This window comes from Panthera uncia, chromosome B1 (genome assembly GCF_023721935.1).
Source record: "Panthera uncia isolate 11264 chromosome B1, Puncia_PCG_1.0, whole genome shotgun sequence".
NCBI lineage: Eukaryota > Metazoa > Chordata > Mammalia > Carnivora > Felidae > Panthera > Panthera uncia.
Genome location: NC_064811.1, coordinates 143,017,109 through 143,035,990, shown reverse-complemented (window position 1 = coordinate 143,035,990; position 18,882 = coordinate 143,017,109). Strand labels below are relative to the sequence as shown.

The 18,882-nt window shown below is 35.4% G+C and overlaps 1 protein-coding gene across 8 annotated transcripts in view; it reads left to right on the top strand.

Moving 5' to 3' along the window:
• The window catches only part of NEK1 (NIMA related kinase 1), a 216,960-nt gene that overhangs the window by 137,203 nt on the left and 60,875 nt on the right, over positions 1–18,882 (top strand). For 7 of the 8 annotated variants that reach the window (XM_049631313.1, XM_049631305.1, XM_049631306.1 and 4 more), the window contains 4 exons: positions 1,565–1,696; positions 3,597–3,662; positions 3,742–3,970; positions 15,019–15,171. In XM_049631313.1, coding sequence (XP_049487270.1) covers positions 1,565–1,696; positions 3,597–3,662; positions 3,742–3,970; positions 15,019–15,171 — 580 coding nt within the window. The remainder of the gene's footprint in view (positions 1–1,564; positions 1,697–3,596; positions 3,663–3,741; positions 3,971–15,018; positions 15,172–18,882) is intronic. The other variant, XM_049631310.1, reaches the window with a different exon arrangement.

Here is an 18,882-nt window from a genome sequence, read left to right as displayed (position 1 = left end):
TTTTCATTTGCCTGTTTGCCATCTGTATATGTTCTTTGGTGAGGTGTCTGTTCAGATCTTTAGTACATTTTTTTTAATTGGGTGGGGTTTTTTTTTTATTGTTGAGTTTTAAGAGCTCTTTGTATATTTTAATTAACAGTGATTTAAGTCTTCATGTCTTTTGCACATGCTTTATCTAAGTCTGTGGTTTATCTTATTCTCTTGACAGTGTCTTTCATGGAGCAAAAGGTTTAAATTTTAGTGAAGTGTCCAGCTTATCAATTCTGTCTTTCCCGGCTTTGCCTTTGGTGTTGTATCTAAAAAGTCTTGTCAAACCCCAAATCATATGGATTTTCTCCTATGTTACCTTCCAGGAGTTTTATAACTTTGCATTTTATGTTTGGGTCTGTAATGAGTGAATTTTTGTGAAGGGTGTATCGTCGATGTTTGTTTAGATCCTTTTTCTGGGGGCGGGGGGAACATCTGGGTTGTCCAGATGTTGTAGTATCATTTGTCCTTTCTCCTGGCAACTCCTGTCCATTGAGTTGCCTTTGCTCCTTTGTTAAAGTTCATTTGGCTCTATTCGTTTGGGTCTGAGTTATGTTCTATTCCATTGATTTGTTTGTCTATTCTTTCACCAGTATTACACTGTCTTAATTACTGTGGTTTTATAGTAAGACTTGAAGAAATTACGTATTATCATTCCTTGAACTTTGTTCTTCAGTATTGTGATGGCTGTTTCCATCTTCTTTTGAATAACATAGGTATTATGTTAAATGAGAGTTCAGAAGACTAGATAATATAATTGAATTGCTACCTTATATTTCCAAGTGCTCAGTAAGTGTTGCATTTGAAACGTATACTCACCAGAAATATTTGTTTACTGGTTTGAAGGAGAACAAAGTAGAGAACAGACTTGCTGCCATGTTACCATGAGCATACCTGTAAATGCCATTTCCTTATATTGATGAATGGTTCAATGGTTTAACATGTCTTATTTCATATTGTTTAAAGTCTAAACAGCAAGATAAGAAAAGACACATGTTTGAATATAACTTGTGATATTTTTAATGACATTAAATCTTATTACCTGTACCTTCATTTCTTCCATTCCCCCATTCTTTCATTCTGTTGACATTTTTATAATGAGGGCTCTTATGTTGGGTGATTGATGTTCAAACTTTTAGAGATTACGCAAGCATTTCTTTTTCAAGTTTAAGATTAATAAGTAAAATATTTTTTCTTCCCATCAGATGTTGTAATGAATTAAAATTAAAGTGGAGGGACTGATGTCATAATCTTTTAGAAATCAGGTTTTTAAAAAAAAATTATTAAACATTGTTAATGCAATGGAAAGGAGTTATTTAGTACTACATGAGACTTGATTATGTTTACATCTCAGGCCAGAGATGTTTCTGTCTTTTCTGATCTTTCCTCAGACCTAGCACATTGTCTTACACAATAAAAATTGAGAAATGAAAAAACTGTAACTTTGGATAGAGTAGATAAACAGTGATTTGATAAATACCATTTTATTCTTCATACAAATATAAAGTTGCAAATATATTTAAATTTTTTATTATAGTTGGTGGCTAAAGGAGTAAAGAGTTCTGATATGTCTCCGCCACTGGGACACCCTGAAGCAGGTGGCTCGCCATCAAAGCAACAGATGAAATCTGTTATTTCTGTGACTTCAGCTTTGAAAGAAGTGGGTATGGTAAGTTCCCTAAAATTTAGAACTCCTCAAAGCAAAAAGTTATTAGAAGGATTAAATTTAATGAAATTACATTAATTCCTAGTGTTTCATTAAATTTTTTCTAAAAAGAATTACTTGTTAAGATTTTTGCGTATAGTTTACTCTGAGTATTGGAGCCTCATTGCTGATAGGTTTATATCTAGGACCACTTAATACATAAAAATAGATTTAAGTGATTGTCTCTCATTTTTACTTTAGAAGAATATTGAACAAATAAATTATATATAAAAATGTACAGAAAATAGTGCAACAAACATTTGTGATGGAACAAACATTAACAAACACTCTCACAATTAACAGTTTCATTTTTTTTAAGAAAGGTTCATTTTTTTAAAAAATAATGTCTCTTTGGTACTTAAATTAACTCTAAGAATAAAATCCAAGGCATGTTTACATTTATTTGGAAATTTTTAGCATAACAAATGTTGGAAGATTCATTATAATTACACTTACTCCATCAATTATTTCTTTTCCTTTCTACTTATAAATCTCTGTCATGCCAAATGGATAATGAAACAAAGAAATATGGGCAAATAAAAAGCTTAAACTTGGAAGTATGTGTCAGGTATTCATCTAAAATGTGAAAACTCTGTTCTGGAGTAAAGGAAATAGGCTCATGGTATGGGATTTCAGCCCAGAATTCAACACAGAGAAGGGAGAAGTCTACTGAATCATGTAACACATTAACCTGATTCTCTCCTATCTCATTAACTAATGTCTCTGCCTTTTAATTTCTGGCTGAATTTCATTAAGTTTTTGCAGACAACACTAATGTTACTGATACACCATTTTTTTTTTATAGCCTTTGTGTTTATCTTGAAAATAAGACTGAGTAGGAAAATACAAGTTTCTTGGTAACTCTCAAGAACTTTGTGTAAGAAATTACTGTTCTTTAAGTAGGTTTAGTCTCTTGCTTTCTGATAACGACTTTGCGTGTGCTGCGTTGTTCACTTCAACTTTAGATACCACTGTGTGGTTTCCTTCCTGGTACCCAGTCTCACATCTCAAGTAGCTGTTCATCTCTCTGGTTATAGCAACTGCTAATTCCTGACTACTTTATGGGGTAAAATGCTCTTTGTCTCATTTACATGTATTACTTTAAAACTGACCACTATACTCTTTTGTATTTTCCTCAAATCTTTCAAAATTTGAGGTAATCTATGTAATGAAATGGTTTTTCTTTATGTGTTGTCTTAGTAAATATTGCTACTTAAAACTTTGAAAACTGCTGTTTCTTACTCCGCATTTTTCAGATTATTTTTGCTCTCGTAGCATTCATAACTACTAATTTCGTCTTTGCGAGTGTTTAAAAATTCGAGTTGGTCTAGATCACTATGATTATACTAATCAAAGACAGAATTTATATTACTGTTGGTATAAAGGACTCAGAACTCATTACTGTTACTCTCTTTGTTTACTGAGAGAAACCAATTCTCAATTATGTTTAGTAGTATGGCTGAGCAGGAATATATGTACATGAAACATGAAGACAATTTCAAAATAATACAGCCTATCCTGAGTTACTCTATCCACTAAACTCCCTAGCTCCAATTAAGAGAGTACATCAGTTAATTTTCTTTTTATTTCTACCATTGACATAAAATTACCAAAAATCAGATGCCAAAAAGGAAGAGGATTTAGTTAGATATGTGATCAGTAATCTAAAAATAAGACAAATAATTGAGAATTGTCCCTTCTGCTATTAAGTATAATGAAGGAATCTGTGTTAACATTTTACAGGAATAAACAATTCACAAGGAACAATTTAATAAAAAACAAAAAGTAACAAAAATATGAAAGTTTTTAAGGTAGGCATTTTAAATAACATTATTTCTTACTCTGTAACTGTCTGTGTTTATAGGACAGTAGTTTAACTGATATCCAGGAAACCTCAGAAGACATGCAGAAGACTAACAATGCTATTTCAGTAGGTACAATTTTCAAACTTTCTCAGTCATTTTACTTAATTGTATACATATTAAAGTATAACATTTTAACTGTTTCAGAGTAAGCGAGAAATACTCCGTAGATTAAATCAAAATCTTAAAGCTCAAGAAGATGAAAAAGGAAAGCAATGTCACTCTGATACATGTGAAGTGGTCGTTAGTGAAGACACCAAAGAGCCCGAAAAGGAAAAATCGGTTTCATCTGATCGCAAGAAATGGGAGGCGGGAGGGCAACTTGTGATTCCCCTGGATGAGTTAACATTGGACACATCCTTCTCTGCAACTGAAAGTATGTATAAAATCTTAATAATCTGTTTTGGTTTAGCACACATGTAAACTTGAATACTCTGAAAGAACAAACACTTAGAGGGATTGAGAGAGGCTGGAAAATTTCTTTGTATGTGAAAAATGGAGAAAACTATTCAACCTTACGAATAGCAAGGATTTGGGGGCGCTAGGGTGGCTTAGTTGGTTGAGCGTTTCACTTCAGCTCAGGTCATGATCTCATGGCTTCTGGGTTTGAGCCCCACATCAGGCTCTGTGCTGACAGCTCAGCACAGGTTTATCAATTAATAAACCTGCATTTATGGAGCTGTAAAGGAGAAGAAAGATGTAAAGTGTTATTACTTGGGATATAGAATCACGGTAACCTTAGAGACCTGAAAATTATGCTAATTAGAAGGGCAAAATTTTTAAATCTAATTGATTTTGTTGCACTTAGAATAAAAATCTGAAGCCCTTTTCATAATTTACAAGGCTCTCCTGTGGTTCCCTCTGTATCCTCACTCTGTCCATTTTTTTCTACCTATACTCACTTCTTTTCACTTCTTAAAACACGCCAAACTCTTTTTCACAATCCTCTTCCCCTTGTCTCTCTTCTAAGTTCTTTGCGTGGCTGCCTCTTTCTTTTTCTTTTTCTTTTTCTTTTTTTTTTCTGTCCCTGTTGTTCAACTTTCACCCCATTTCTGAAGTCCTCTTTATAGCAGAGCTCTTCAAAGCATTACCTTTTTACAACTCCAGTTCCTTTCTTTCCATTCTCCCTGAACTTTCCCTCTCTACTGCATGCATCAAAACCCTTCTAAGTGTTTCCAAAGATGCTCATGTCGGTAGTTAGCTATCCTTATTTTATGTACCTGTAGCATTTGATGTACTGGATTATTGTCCACTCTCTCTATCCCATTTTTCTTGAAACCCTTTGTTCAATTTTCAGCACTCTATTAAAAGTAGACCTCTTCTAAGATTATTTTCTAAATCATAGAATATTATTATTTTTAAGGAACTAATTACATGCTGTAATTATTTTCTTCATTTGTTTAATATATTTTACCTATGTTCCTTTTTGTAATATAAACTTTTAAAATACGTTTGCCTGACTTGTATTGCATATTTTATGTTTCCTATCATGTAGCACAGACTTTATGAATGAAGAGTAGTCATTAATTACATATATATGATGTTAAACGCAACTGATGTTGTGAGATCTCTCAGGTGATGAGGCTGTAAATAATTTAGAGCACTTCTGAGGCAATAAACTATCACCAGTATGACAGGTTGGGATAGAGGCAAAGGTAGAGGAATGCAAGCAAGTCTTATACAAGATAAAAGAAATCTCTGCCATGTTTTCTTAAAAAGTAGGAAAAAAGGTCATATGCAGACCATACAACAATTGGGTAATCTTGAATGATCAGATAGCCCTATCTCAGAAAAATATATGAGGACATATGAGATACCTTATTACCTTATTAAAAGCACTTTTATATGGAAAATAGCATGAGATTGAGAATACTGTAACATAAATAATACTTTGTCTCATGAGTTCAAAAATCATGTTTAACTTGAGTAGGCAAAGTATTTCATGTGGTAAGTTTTTACATAGTATAAACAGTGTATAAAATTATTCTTCACCTCAACATATACTCCATTTCCATCCCTGTTACCAGGTAACCACAGATACAGTTTATTGTTTATCCCTCTGAGCTCCTTCATATGTGCATGTGTGTGGGTGAGTGGTGTGTGTGTGTGTGTGTGTGTGTGTGTGTGTGTGTGTAGACACATACATACATACATACATACATACATACATACATACATACTATATCTTCTTTACCTGTTCATCAGTCGATGGAAATTTGGGCTCTTTCCATAATTTGGCTCTTGTTGATAGTGCTGCTATAAACATTGGGGGGCATGTGCCCCTTCAAATCAGCATTTTTGTTTCCTTTGGATAAAGTAGTAGTGCTATTGCTGGGTTGTAGGGCAGTTCTATTTGTAATTTTTTGAGGAAATTCCATATTGTTTTCCAGAGTGACTATACCAGTTTGCATTGCCATCAGCAGTGATAGAGAATCTTAAGCAGGCTCCATGTGGAACCCGCTGTAGGGCTCAGTCTCACAACCATGAGATCATGACCTGAGCCAGAAGGAATCGGATGCTTAACTGACTGAGCCACCCAGGCACCCCTATTTTTTGATGCAATTTAAAGTTCATTGCAGATATTGGTACACTTTGTCCCAAGTACTTCATAACATACATATCATTAAGCAGAGTTCAATATTTTTTTAGAAGTTTGTTTCTTTTTAATGTCAAATTTACATACAGTGAAATGCAAATATTTTAATTTTTTTTTTCAACGTTTTTTATTTATTTTTGGGACAGAGAGAGACAGAGCATGAACGGGGGAGGGGCAGAGAGAGAGGGAGACACAGAATCGGAAACAGGCTCCAGGCTCCGAGCCATCAGCCCAGAGCCTGACGCGGGGCCCGAACTCACGGACCGCGAGATCGTGACCTGGCTGAAGTCGGACGCTTAACCGACTGCGCCACCCAGGTGCCCCGTAATGCAAATATTTTAAATGAACATTTGCTGAGTTTTAACACAAGCCTATATCTATGTAACCCAAACCTCTAGAACATCACCATCTTCCCAAACAAAAAGTTTCATACCTCTTCCTGGTCAGTTTCTGCTTCTAGCAGAAGTCCCAGAGGAGAATTTTTCTGAATTTTTTCTTAGATTAATTTTCTTTATTCTAAAAATATATATATATATATATATTATTTTTATTTATTTATTTATTTATTTATTTATTTATTTATTTATAAAGAGACAGAGTGTTAGCAGGGGAGGGGCAGAGACAGAGGGAGACACAGAATCTGAAGCAGGCTCCAGGCTCTGAGCTGTCAGCACAGAGCCTGATGCAGCGCTTGAACCCATAAAATGTGAGTTCATGACCTGAACCAAAATCAGACACTCAACCAACTGAGCCACTCAGGGGCCCCTAACTTTCTCTATTCTAGAGTTTCATTTAAACACTGTAACGGTTTGTATTCTTTTGTGTTTAGCTTGTTAAATTCAGCATAATGCTTTTTGAGATTAATCTGCATTGTGATTATCAATAGTTCAGTTTTTAGAAAATTCTTTTTTTTAAATTTACTTTGTTATTAATAAAGTCACTTTTACTTTTTTTTACTCAATATTAGCTGGTATATCTTTATCCAGTCCCCCCTTCCCCTTTTAGTCTTTTTGTGTCTATATATCTAAAGTAGGTTTCTTGCAGCCAGCATGTTGTTAGGTTTGCTTTTTAAATCCATTCTTAAAATCTTTAACTCGGTTGTTTAGACCATTTATACTCAATGTGGATGTTAAGATGGTTGGATCTAAAAATGACATTTTGCCATTTGTTTTTTGTTTGTCTTATCCATTCTTTGTTTCCTTTGCCCTTTTGTTTCTCTTTTGGATTGAGTATTTTTATGATTTCATTTTATCTCTGTTATTGTTCAGTTTACTGTTATTTTAGTGTTTGCTTTAGACATTATAGCACACATCTTTAAGTTACAGTCTATCTTCCAGAGATTGATTACATTTCTCATATAGCGTAAGAACCTTCCAACAGTATACTTAGATTTGTTTCCTCCTAGTCTTTATGCTGTGTTTTTGTTTGTTTGTTTACCTTATGTGATAAACCCACAATACATTATGGTCATTTATCCTTGAAGGAATTTTAAATAATAATAGAAACAGTCTTTTGTATCTACCCGTGTAGTTACTGTTTCCAACAGTCTTCATAATATTTGTATAAATGAGATTTCCATGTGTTACCATTTTTCTTCTGCCTGAAGGACTTTACTTTCTTGTTGTGTAGTCCTGCTGGTGATGATGAGTTCTTTCAGCTCTTGTATGTCTGTAAAAGCGTTTATTTTGCCTTTCTTTTGCAAAGATTTTTTTGGGGGGATAGAATTCTACCTTGATATTTTTTTCTTTTAGTACTTCATGATATTGCTCCAATGTCTTCCAGTTTGCATTTCTTGTGATGAGAATCTTCTATCATCCTTGTTATTCCTCTGTATGTAATATGTCTTTTTTCTCCTTGATGTTTTTAGCTTTTTTCCCTAAGCCTTGGTTTTAGTAAATTTGATAATTATGTGCCTTGATGTCATTTTCTTCATGTTTCTTTTGCTTGGGTTTTGTTGAGCTTCTTGGATTTGTGAGTGGTTTTAATCAAATTTGGATAATTTTGGCCATTATTTTTTCTAGCGTTTTTTTGTCTTTTCTAGAAGTTCATATGGAGCTTGTTAATGTTTTCTTTTTCTCTAGTTTTCATCATTTGTCTCTGTAGCTTAATGAACATACAGAATTTATTTATGAAAATTATAAACATCCTCTCTACTAATTAGGTCATCTATAATTTTTAGGTTGATATTAATTGGTTGAAATTTTTTCTTTATTGAAGGTTGAATTCTTTTGCTTCTGTGCATGGCTTGGTCATTTTTCGTTTGGTAGCTAAAGCATGAATTTTACCTAGATGGGTGGCTGTATATTTTTATATTCCTATAAATATTCTTGGCTTTTGTTCTGGGATACAGTTCAGTTATGTATAAATAGCTTGACCATTTTAGGTTGTGGTTTTAGTATTTATTAGGTAGAACTAGAGCAATATCTATAGCTAATCTATCTCCTTTTACTAAGTCTGAAACCTTTGTGAATAATCTACCTGATGACTTGTGAATTAAGAAGACATTTTTTTCTGGCTGGTGAGAAGAGGGACTATTTTTGACCCTGTTTGAACTGCAAGTATTATTCCCTATACTCCATTTGGATGATCTTTTCCCTAGACTACAGTAATTTACCATGTGTGTGCTAATTCCAGGGAGCTCAAGTTCTGAGTTCTCTTTGTGTAGCTTTCTATTCCTTAGTACTCTATCCTTCCAACATGAGCCACTTTTGCCTCCTAGACTTACAATTCTGTTACCTCAGCTCAGACCATCAACTCCACCTGGTTTTCCCTTCCTGCATCAAAGGGAACAAAGTTCATATTGTTTCATATGGACATTTAGTTTGTCCAATTTTGTTTATTACTTTCTCCATATTGTTTTGGCACCTCTGTCAAATAGCACATGGCTGTAAGTAATGGGCCTATTTATGGGTTTTCTACTTTATAACTATCCTTTTAAAAGTTAGTCCCCTACTGGGAATCATTTTTGCTTTCTAAAACTGATTATTACCTGCTAATTTGTAGATTCTTTCAAGGAACTAGTACATACAAATTTGTATCAACATTTTGTATTTGGTTACCATTAAAATTTAAATGACTTATATATACTGTAATATGTGAGATTGCATCTTGTCTATTAATGCTTTGAGCATTCTTACAAAAGGCTTCTAAGACTCAAACATCAATAGCTAATTTCCCATTTTTTTGCTCTGCTAAATTTTATTTAAAAAATTTTTAATGTTTATTTATTTTTGAGAGAGAGAGAGACAGAGCACAAGCAGGGGAGGAGCAGAGAGAGAGGGAGACAGAATCTGAAGCAGGCTCTAGGCTCTGAGCTGTCAGCACAGAGCTTGAAGGGGGGTTCAAACCTATGAACCATCAGATCATGACCTGAGCGGAAGTTGGATGCTTAACCAACTGAGCCACCCAGGTGCCCCTGTTTTTATTTTCCTTCAAACTATAGAGTTTAATTTGTAACTATTTTATTTACTTACTTTTTATTGAAACATAGTTGACATGAAATAGATTACTTTCAGGTGTGCAGCATGGTGATTCAACATTTATATAAATTACGAAGTAACCACCAAGATCTATCTAGCTTACCATCTGTCACCATACAAAGTTGTTACATATAATTGACTATATTTTCTTTGCTATACATTGTATCCCCTTGTTTTATTTATTTTATAACCAAAAGTTTGTACCTTTCAATCCCCTTCCCCTATTTTCCCTATCTTCCCTACTCCCTCCACTCTAGCAACCAGCAGATTATTCTCTGTATCCATGAGCCTGTTTCTGTTTTGCTTTATTCATTTGTTTAGTTTTTTGGATTCCACATATAAATGAAGTCATACAGTATTTGTTTTTCTTTCTCTGACTTACTTCATTTTGCATAATACCCTCTGTGTGCATCCATGTTGTTGGAAATGGCAAGATTTCATTCTTTTTTTGTGGCTGAGTAATTTGTGTGTGTGTGTGTGTGTGTGTGTGTGTGTGTGTATATATATGTATGTATATATATATATATATATATATATATATATATATATATATAGTTGATCCTGAACAATTCAGGTGTTAGCGCCCTGACCACCCCTGTGTGGTCTGAAATCTGCATATTACTTTTGATTCCCCAGACATTTAACTGCTAATAGCCTACTGTTGACTGGAAGCCTTACCAATAGCATAAGTAGTTGATTAACACATATTTTGTGTTTATATGTTTTAGGTAATGAACTCTTATAGTAAAGTAAGCTAGAGAAAAGAAAATGTTATTTGAAAAATCATAAAGAATGGAAAATATACCTACAGTACTGTACTGCATTTATTGAAAAAAAAATCAACACATAAGTGGACCCAAGGCTGTTCAAACCTGTGTTGTTCAAGGGTCAAATGTATACCACATCCTCTTTACCCATTCATCTATTGGTGGACACTTAGATTTCCTCCATATCTTGGCTATTGTAAATAATGTTCCAGTGAACATAAGGATGCATAATATTAATTTTGGGCTTTTTTGTTCTTAGTAGCTCCTTTAGGTGTAGGATTAGATTGTTTATGTGAGATTTTTCTTGTTTCTTGAGATGGGCTTGCATCACTATAAACTTCCTTCTTAGAATTGTCTTTGCTGTGTCCCATAGATTTTGGAGCATTGTATTTTTATTTTCTTTTGTCTCAAGGTATTTTTTGATTTCCTCTTTGATTTATTCTTTGACCCATTGGTTTTGTTAGCCTTCACATATTTGTGTTTTACAGTTTTCTTCAGTTTTAGTTTCATACTCTTTTGTTATATTTGTAAAAGATGCTTGATATCTCAGTTTTCTTAAATTAATTGAGATTTGTTTTGTGACTTAATATGTAATCTGTCACGGCGAATGTCCCACGTACACTTGAAAAGAATGTCTGTTCTGCTATTTTGGGGTGTAATGTTTTGTATATACCTATTAAATCCATCATGATCTATTCATCGATGTGAATGGAATATTAAAGTCCTCTACTATTATTGTATTACCATCAGTTTCTTTCTTTATGTTTGTTAATATTTGCTTTATGTATTTAGGTGCCCCTATGTTGGATGCATTGATATTTATAGATGTTCTGTCCTCTTGTTTGATGTATGTATTCATTGTGTAGTGCCCTTTATTGTCTCTTGTTACAGTCTTTCTTTTAAAATCTATTTTTTCTGGGACACCTGGGTGGCTCAGTTGGTTGAGTGTCTGACTTCAGCTCAGGTCATGTTCTTGCAGTCTTTGAGTATGGGCCCCACATTGGGCTCTGTGCTGACAGCTCAGAGCCTGGAGCCTGCTTCCGATTCTGTGTCTCCCTCGCTCTCTGCCCCTCCCCCATTCATGCTCTATCTCTCTCTGTCTCAAAAATAAATAAACTTAAATATATTTTTCCTGCTGTAAGTATTGCTACCTCAACTTTCTTTATGTTTCCATTTGCACAGAATAGCTTATTCTAACCCTTCACTTTTAGTCTGTGTGTGTCTTTAGATCTGAAGTGAGTCTGTTGTAGGCAGCATATATATGGCCTTTTTTTTAAAATCTATTCCATGACCCTATGTCTTTTGATTGAAGCATTTAGTTTATTTACATAAACCTTCACTTATACATGTAAATAAAGGTATTTGGTATGTGGTTACCATAAGGTTCACATACAACATCCTGTGAATCTAGTGGTCTGTTTTAAGTTGAAGGCCATTTAAGTTCAAGCACTTTCTTTTTATTTAAAAAAAATTTTTTTTAATGTTTATTTATTTTTGAGAGAGACTGAGACAGAATGCGAGTGGGGGAGGGGCAGAGAAAGAGGGAGACACAGAATCCAAAGCAGGCTCCAGGCTCCGAGCTCCGAGCTCCAAGCTGTCAGCACAGAGCCCAATGCGAGGCTCGAACTTATGAGCTGTGAGGTCATGACCTGAGCCGAAGTCAGGTGCCCAACCGACTGAGCCACCCAGGCGCCCCTAAGTTCAAGCACTTTCTAAAAGCACTACATTTTTACCATCCCCCAAACATTTTATGTTTTTGATATCATGTTTTACATCTTACTATTTTGTGTATCTCTTGACTAATTATTGCAGGCCTAGATGATTTTAATATTTTTATCTTTTAACCATTATGTTAGATGTGAGGGCAGTTGATCCACAGCTTTGGTTTTATGCTTACTTTTACCAGTAAGATTTTTTCGTTCTTAATTTTCTAATTTTTGGTTTTGATCTTTTCTTTTTTTGTTTAATGAAATCCTTTCAACATTTCTTGGAGGGCCAGTTTGGTATTGATGAACTCCTTTAGTTTTTGCTTGTCTGGGAAACTTGGTTATGCCTGGCCCTCAGTGTGGCTTGTTGTGATATCTGGCTGCAACTGTTGTAGGTGTTTTAGTTTTTGGGACTAGCCCTCCCACCCCAGTCCCGGTTAACTTAGGAGGGGCTGTGGTGCCTGCTGAGGGTGCCCTCCAGGAGTGGGTGGAACAACTCTGAGTGATAACTTTGCCAGATAGAGTATTCTTGTTTATAAGTTGTTGTTTTTTTTCCTTTCATTACTTGGAATATATCATGCCACACCCTTCTGGCCTGTCAAGGTTCTGCTGAAAAATTAGCTGATAGGTTTTGGGGGTTCCTTGTAAGTAACTAGTTGTTTTTCTCTTGCCGCTTTTAAGACTCTTCTTTCTTTTGTTTTAGTTATTTTTCTTTTTCTTTTTTCTTTTTCTTTTGTTTTAGTTATTTATTTTGAAGACAGAGTGAGTGCAAGCAGGGGAGGGGCAGAGAGAGAACCCCAAGCAGTCCAGAGGCTGATGCAGGGCTCAATCCCGTGAACTGTGAGGTCATGACCTGAGCTGAAATCAAGAGTCAGACACTCAACTGGCTAAGCCACCCAGGCACCCCAAGACTCTCTATCTTTAACTGCTGATACTTTGATTGTAATGTTTTGGTGTGGGTCTCTTTGAGTTCATCTTATTTGGGACTCTGTGCTTACTGGACTTAGATGTATACTACCTTTACCAGGTTAGGATATTTTCAGCTGTTGTTTCTTCAAATAAGTTTTCTGTCCCTCTCTCTCTTTTCCTTCTTGGACCCTATAATGCTAATGTTAGTACACTTAATGTTGTCCCAAAGGTCCCTTAAACGATTCTCATTTTTAAAACTTCTTTTTTCTGATTATTGTTTTGATTGAGTAATTTCCACTACCCTGCCTTCCAGATTATTGATTCTTTCTTTTGCATCATCTGATCTGCTGTTGATTCCCTCTAGTGTATTTTTCATATCAGTTATTGTATTCTTTAGCTCTGATTGGTTATTGTTTTATATGTTCTATCTCTTTGTTGAAGTTCTCATTCTGTTCTCTTCTTCTGAGTTTAGTAAGCATCTTTATGACCATTATACTTTGGACTCTTTATCTGGTAGACTGCTTTTCTCCATTTTGTTTAGTTGTTTTTCTAAGGTTTTGTCTTATTCTTTTACTTGGAACATATTTCTCTGTTTTGCCTCACTGTGTTTCTGTGTATTAGGTAGATCATTATGTCTTCAAGTCTTGAAGGAGTGGCTTTATGCCGAAGGGGCCTACTAGTCACCTAAGCCAGGTTCTCATGAGTGGGCTGCCTGAACCCTCCTGTTGTGGCTGGGTCAACATTTTGCAGACTTGCTGGTGTACACAGCTGCCTGTGAGGTCTGACTTTCACTAATACAGGTGTACTGTTGAATGACGCTGGCCCTCAGTGTGGCTTGTTGTGATAGCTGGCTGCAACTTTTGTAGGTGTTTTAGTATTTGGGACTAGCCCCCCCTCCAACCAGGTTAACTTAGGAAGGGCTCTGGTGCTGGCTGAGGGTCCCCTCCAGGAGTGGTGGAACAGAATTGCTTGGAAAGGGCTCCTGACCAACCTACGCTGCTTGCAGGGTATACTAAGGAAGGGACTCTGGGCCCGGGTGGGCATGTTGGGTAGGGCAAGTCCACAGGGGAATGCCAGGGTGGAGCTAGTGGTGCTAGCACAGTAGGTGGAAAGTGTCAGAAATGGCACCCACCGGAGCTGGGTCAGCTAGGTAGAAAGAGGATAAGAAAAACTATACCCCAGCACTTTCATCCCTGGAAAACTTTCCAACAGATCCCTGCCCTTTGGGCACATATCTGAAGTTAGTGCTACACTGGCCTGGGACTTGGAGTCAGTGGCATTGTGCATACTCCCTTTAAGAGTAGAGTTGCAGTTTCCTGCTGCTCTCTAGCTCTCCCAAACATAAGCAAGCCGCCTTGGTTTTCAAAGCCATACATTATGGGTGCTTGTCTTTCTGGTACAGATCCCCTGGGCTCTGGAACCTCATGTGGAACTCAGACCCCTCAGTCCCCAGGGAGGGCCTCTGCAGCTGTGATATCACTCACTGTGGGTCACCGTGCCAGGGATGCGAGTCCTGACTAAATTGCATCTCCACCCCTCTGCCCATCTCAATGTGTCTTTTTCTTTGTATTTTTAGTTCTTTGTGATCTGTTCAGCTAGTCTTCAGTCCGTTCTCAGAGATAGTTGTTCTACATGTAGTTATAGATTTTGGTGTGTCCCTAAGAGGAGATGAGTTCTTGATCTTCCCATTCTGCCATCTTGATCCTGCCCCCCCTTAAGTATTTTAAAAGTATTTTAGTAGATCTATAGTTTTATTACTACTGTTAGTAATATCACTCATCATCCATTCTTCCTGTTCATCATTCATTCTCTGAAAGTCTTTTAAAGCATCAGCTTATGTTCCTTGTGATACAACCTTTTTTCCCTTTGGTGTGTTCAGTTGGATAGATCTTAAATGTGCCTTATAAAACAGTAATAGTGTTATGTTCTATCAGTGAGATTTGTTTTTTTGTGTCTTTTTCTTATAGAACATACAGTGGGAGAGGTTATCAAATTAGATCCTGGTGGGTCTCCAAGAAAAGTCTGGGGGAGAAGCCCTACAGATTCAGTTCTGAAGATACTTGGAGAAGCTGAACTACAGCTTCAGACAGGACCACTAGAAAACACAACCGTTAGACGTGGTAAGCAGAAACAGATTGTTTTTCCATACTAGTAGTAACGTTATTAAGAATTAAATTGTATTTTTAAAGATATGTCTATTTTAAGTGAATTGTTTATAATAGGTTATCTTTTTGTTCTAGTTAGATGGACATTAGTCATATTTTCTGAAGAGTTGTCTCAACATTGTAGTCTTGAATTTTGACCTGACATAACCTGGATGGGATCTTAAAAGGAAAAGGAAATGTTCATAGGGTGAGCCAGAAAAGTAGAACAGTCAAAATGTTGTTTTACATGAAGAGAGAGATAGGAACAATGCATGTGGATTCTGGAATTAGGTTGAATAAAGATATCTGTAGTAGTTATGACAACATTATTTTAGGACTGGGGAGGGTGAATTGTGAGGCAAGAGGAAAACACTTATGTTCCATGAGTATTGTGCATCTTGGTATACGGCTATGCATATGAAGAGTGTCCATGTATAAAACAGGTGTTTTCACATTTAAAAGCTTATTCAAATGAGAGGCTGAATATGGTTTTTCTTTTTTCAGAATCTGTGTCTAGACATGAATGTATGTCACTATTGTGTTCTCTCTCAATCTATCTCTTTTTTCCCTCTCTCCTTAAGTTTGTCTCTGACAACTTTGTGCATACTTTTATCCTTGCCTTTTTCATGCAATATCATCATTTACTTTTTTCATTTGTGTCTGTCCTCTGAGAGCAAGGATGATCTTTTTACTCTTTGTAGCTTTCCTGCCTAACACGTAGTAGTAGGAACAGCTAATTAGTGTTCCATAAATAGTTGGTAAATTGAAGTTAAAAAAAAGGTAAGACAAATCATAAATGACTTTTCAGTTCCAGTTCTTTGAAGATGGATTATTTGAATATGGAGAATATTGAATTTAGAGAATTATTTGAATTAGAGTGATGCTCATATTTGAAACTGACAAAAAAAAACCCCACAACATAGGTGGTAAAGTTATTCGAAGTGTGTATAAAGAAATTAGCCAGATGCTATTTTGCCAGTGAGATGAACCTATACACGTTATTAAAGTGTAAAAAGTAGATTATTTTCTTTTTAAGGGTGAATCTCCTAGCCATTAATCATTCTAGCATTTTCTTTAATATTAAAAGAAAGAGCAATTTCAAGAGAGAAGTATATACAATTACTTGTTTGAAAAAAGGGTATACAAACTGCATGTATTTGTAATTAATTTGTTCCCATTCTTGTATCTGAAAATTGTATAATTTTATGCCAGACACTAATCAGAAACAAAATGCTAGTAATTTAGTATTCTTACATCTTAGTCTGATCCTGTTGTCAGAATACCTCAGGCTTTATTAAGGAAAAAAAAAGTCTCCAGGCCAAAATCTTTTCAAAAATAACGATAAAAATTTTATATTATTTTGTAATCTAAAAATCCTTTATGTGTTTATATTAGAACCATTACTTTAAAAACATCAGATTCAGATTCTTTTTATGTAAGATCATTATTGCTTAAATGTGTACAATTTGGTGTACAATAATACTTAGGTAATGTGGAAGCAGGCCTTCTCCATATTCATATAATCCATCTTCAGAGAACTGGAACTGAAAAGTCATTTATGATTTGTCTTCCTTTTTTTTAACTTCAATTTACCAACTATTTATGGAACACTAATTAGCTGTTCCTACTACTACGTGTTAGGCAGGAAAGCTACAAAGAGTAAAAAGATCATCTTTACTCTCAGAGGACAGACACAAATGAAAAAAAAAACACATGATAATATTGCATGAAAAGGGCAAGGATAAAAGTAGGCACAAAGTTAAGAGGTAGTGCAGACATGTTTAAATAACTAACCATATCTTGGATAGTTAAAAAAAAGACGTCTCAGAGTTGTCCTCTGCCCTCTTTTTAATTTTTCCCTAATGCTCTGTGCTAGGATTTTAACACAAAGAAGTCACAGTTTCTTACCACTAGGAAATCCCATGTGGCAAAATCTGTGTTGGAAGTGTGTGTGTAATGGTATGGAGCCACAGATTAGGAGGCTTTATGTTGTCAATATCGTCTAGTTTCATTAAGTATGGTAAGGCCCTTTTGGGTTAGAGAAAGCCACAGAGAGAGGAAGTGACCTTGAGCTAGGCCAAAAATAAAAAAGAGCTCATTGGGTAAATAAGGGGGGGAGAATGAAGTTCCAGGCAATACACAATCCCAGTATATGCAAGGACAAAAAAAGTTTATTTAATATGTGTGTGGGATCAGCTTCATGCTGTGGAAGGATAATAGGCTTTGGTTCCAATTCTAGTTCCGATCACTTGCCCAGCAGCCATGGGCAAGTTGCTCTGACTTTGACATTCGATTTCTCTATGTGTAGAATGGAAACACTGTTATTAAGGATTGTTTTGTGGATTTAATGACAAACATAAAGGACCTGCAGTGTTCTCTAGTCTCCCAATTTTTATGTAAGTGTCTCATCAATTTGTTTGTCTTAAGCCCTTTTTGTAATAGAAGGCATGTGAACAATATGAGAGATTTTGTATGTTCATAGCAGTTTGTCTTAAGATTTTATTCTTGAAAGTCAGTTTGGCTGAATGTAAATCTTTGGTTTATATTTCCATTCCTTGAATTTCTTTACTCTATGAAACTCCATTGTTTTCTGCCATAAAGCAAAGCTATCAAGAATCTGATGACAGTCTTATTTTCTCTTATAAATGATTTGGTCATTTTGCTTGGATACTCAAAGGATGTCTTTCTTTTTCCTTAAAGTCCAGTAGTTTTTAAAAAATACATTTGGTGTTATCATTATTTTCCAGTAGGTTCTGTGTTTTTTTAATAGTTTTGTTTTAGAGTAATTTGAGGTTCACGGCAATATTGAATAGAAAGTACAGTTTCAGTATATCCCCTTCTTTGACCTATGCATGGCCTTTCCAACCAACAACATCCTCTCTCCAGAGTGGTGCATTTGTTAATATTGACAAACCAGCATTGACACATTATGATCACCCCAAATCCATAGTATAAAGCCCACTCTTGGTTTTATACCATTCATGGATTTTGACAAATATAAAGTGATACACATACACTATAATATACAAAATATTTTATTGCTCTAAAAAATCCCTGTGTTCTACCTATTTATTCCTCCCTCCTCTCAAACTCCTAGCAACCACTGGTCTTTATAGTGTCTCATTAGTTTTGCCTTTTCTAGAATGTCATGGCTGGAATCATACCATATGTAGCCTTTTCATACTGGCTTCTTTAGTAATAGGCATTGAAGTTTTCTCCCTGTTTTTTCATGGTATGATACCTTATTTCTTTTTAGTGCTAAATAATATTGCATTGTAGGGATATGCCACAGTTTGTTTATATAGGTTATTCAGTAGGTTATTCACCTATTGAAAGACATTTTGATTGATTGCAAGTTTTGGCAATTATGAATAAAACTGCTATAAATATCTATGTGCATGTTTCTGTTAAGACAAAAGATTTTACTTCTTGAGTAAATACCAAGCAATGTGAATGCTGGTTTATGTGTTAACAGTTTGTTTAGTTTTACAACACTCTGCCAAGCTGTCTTCCAAAGTGGCTGTACCATCTTGCACCCCCATGAGAAACGAATGAGAGCTCTTATTGCTCCACCTCCTCGGCAGCATTTAGTGTGGTCGGTGATTTGGATTGTAGCCATTGTAGTAGACGTGTAGCGGTATCACATTGTTTTGATTTGCAATTCCCAAATGGCATGTGATGTGGAGC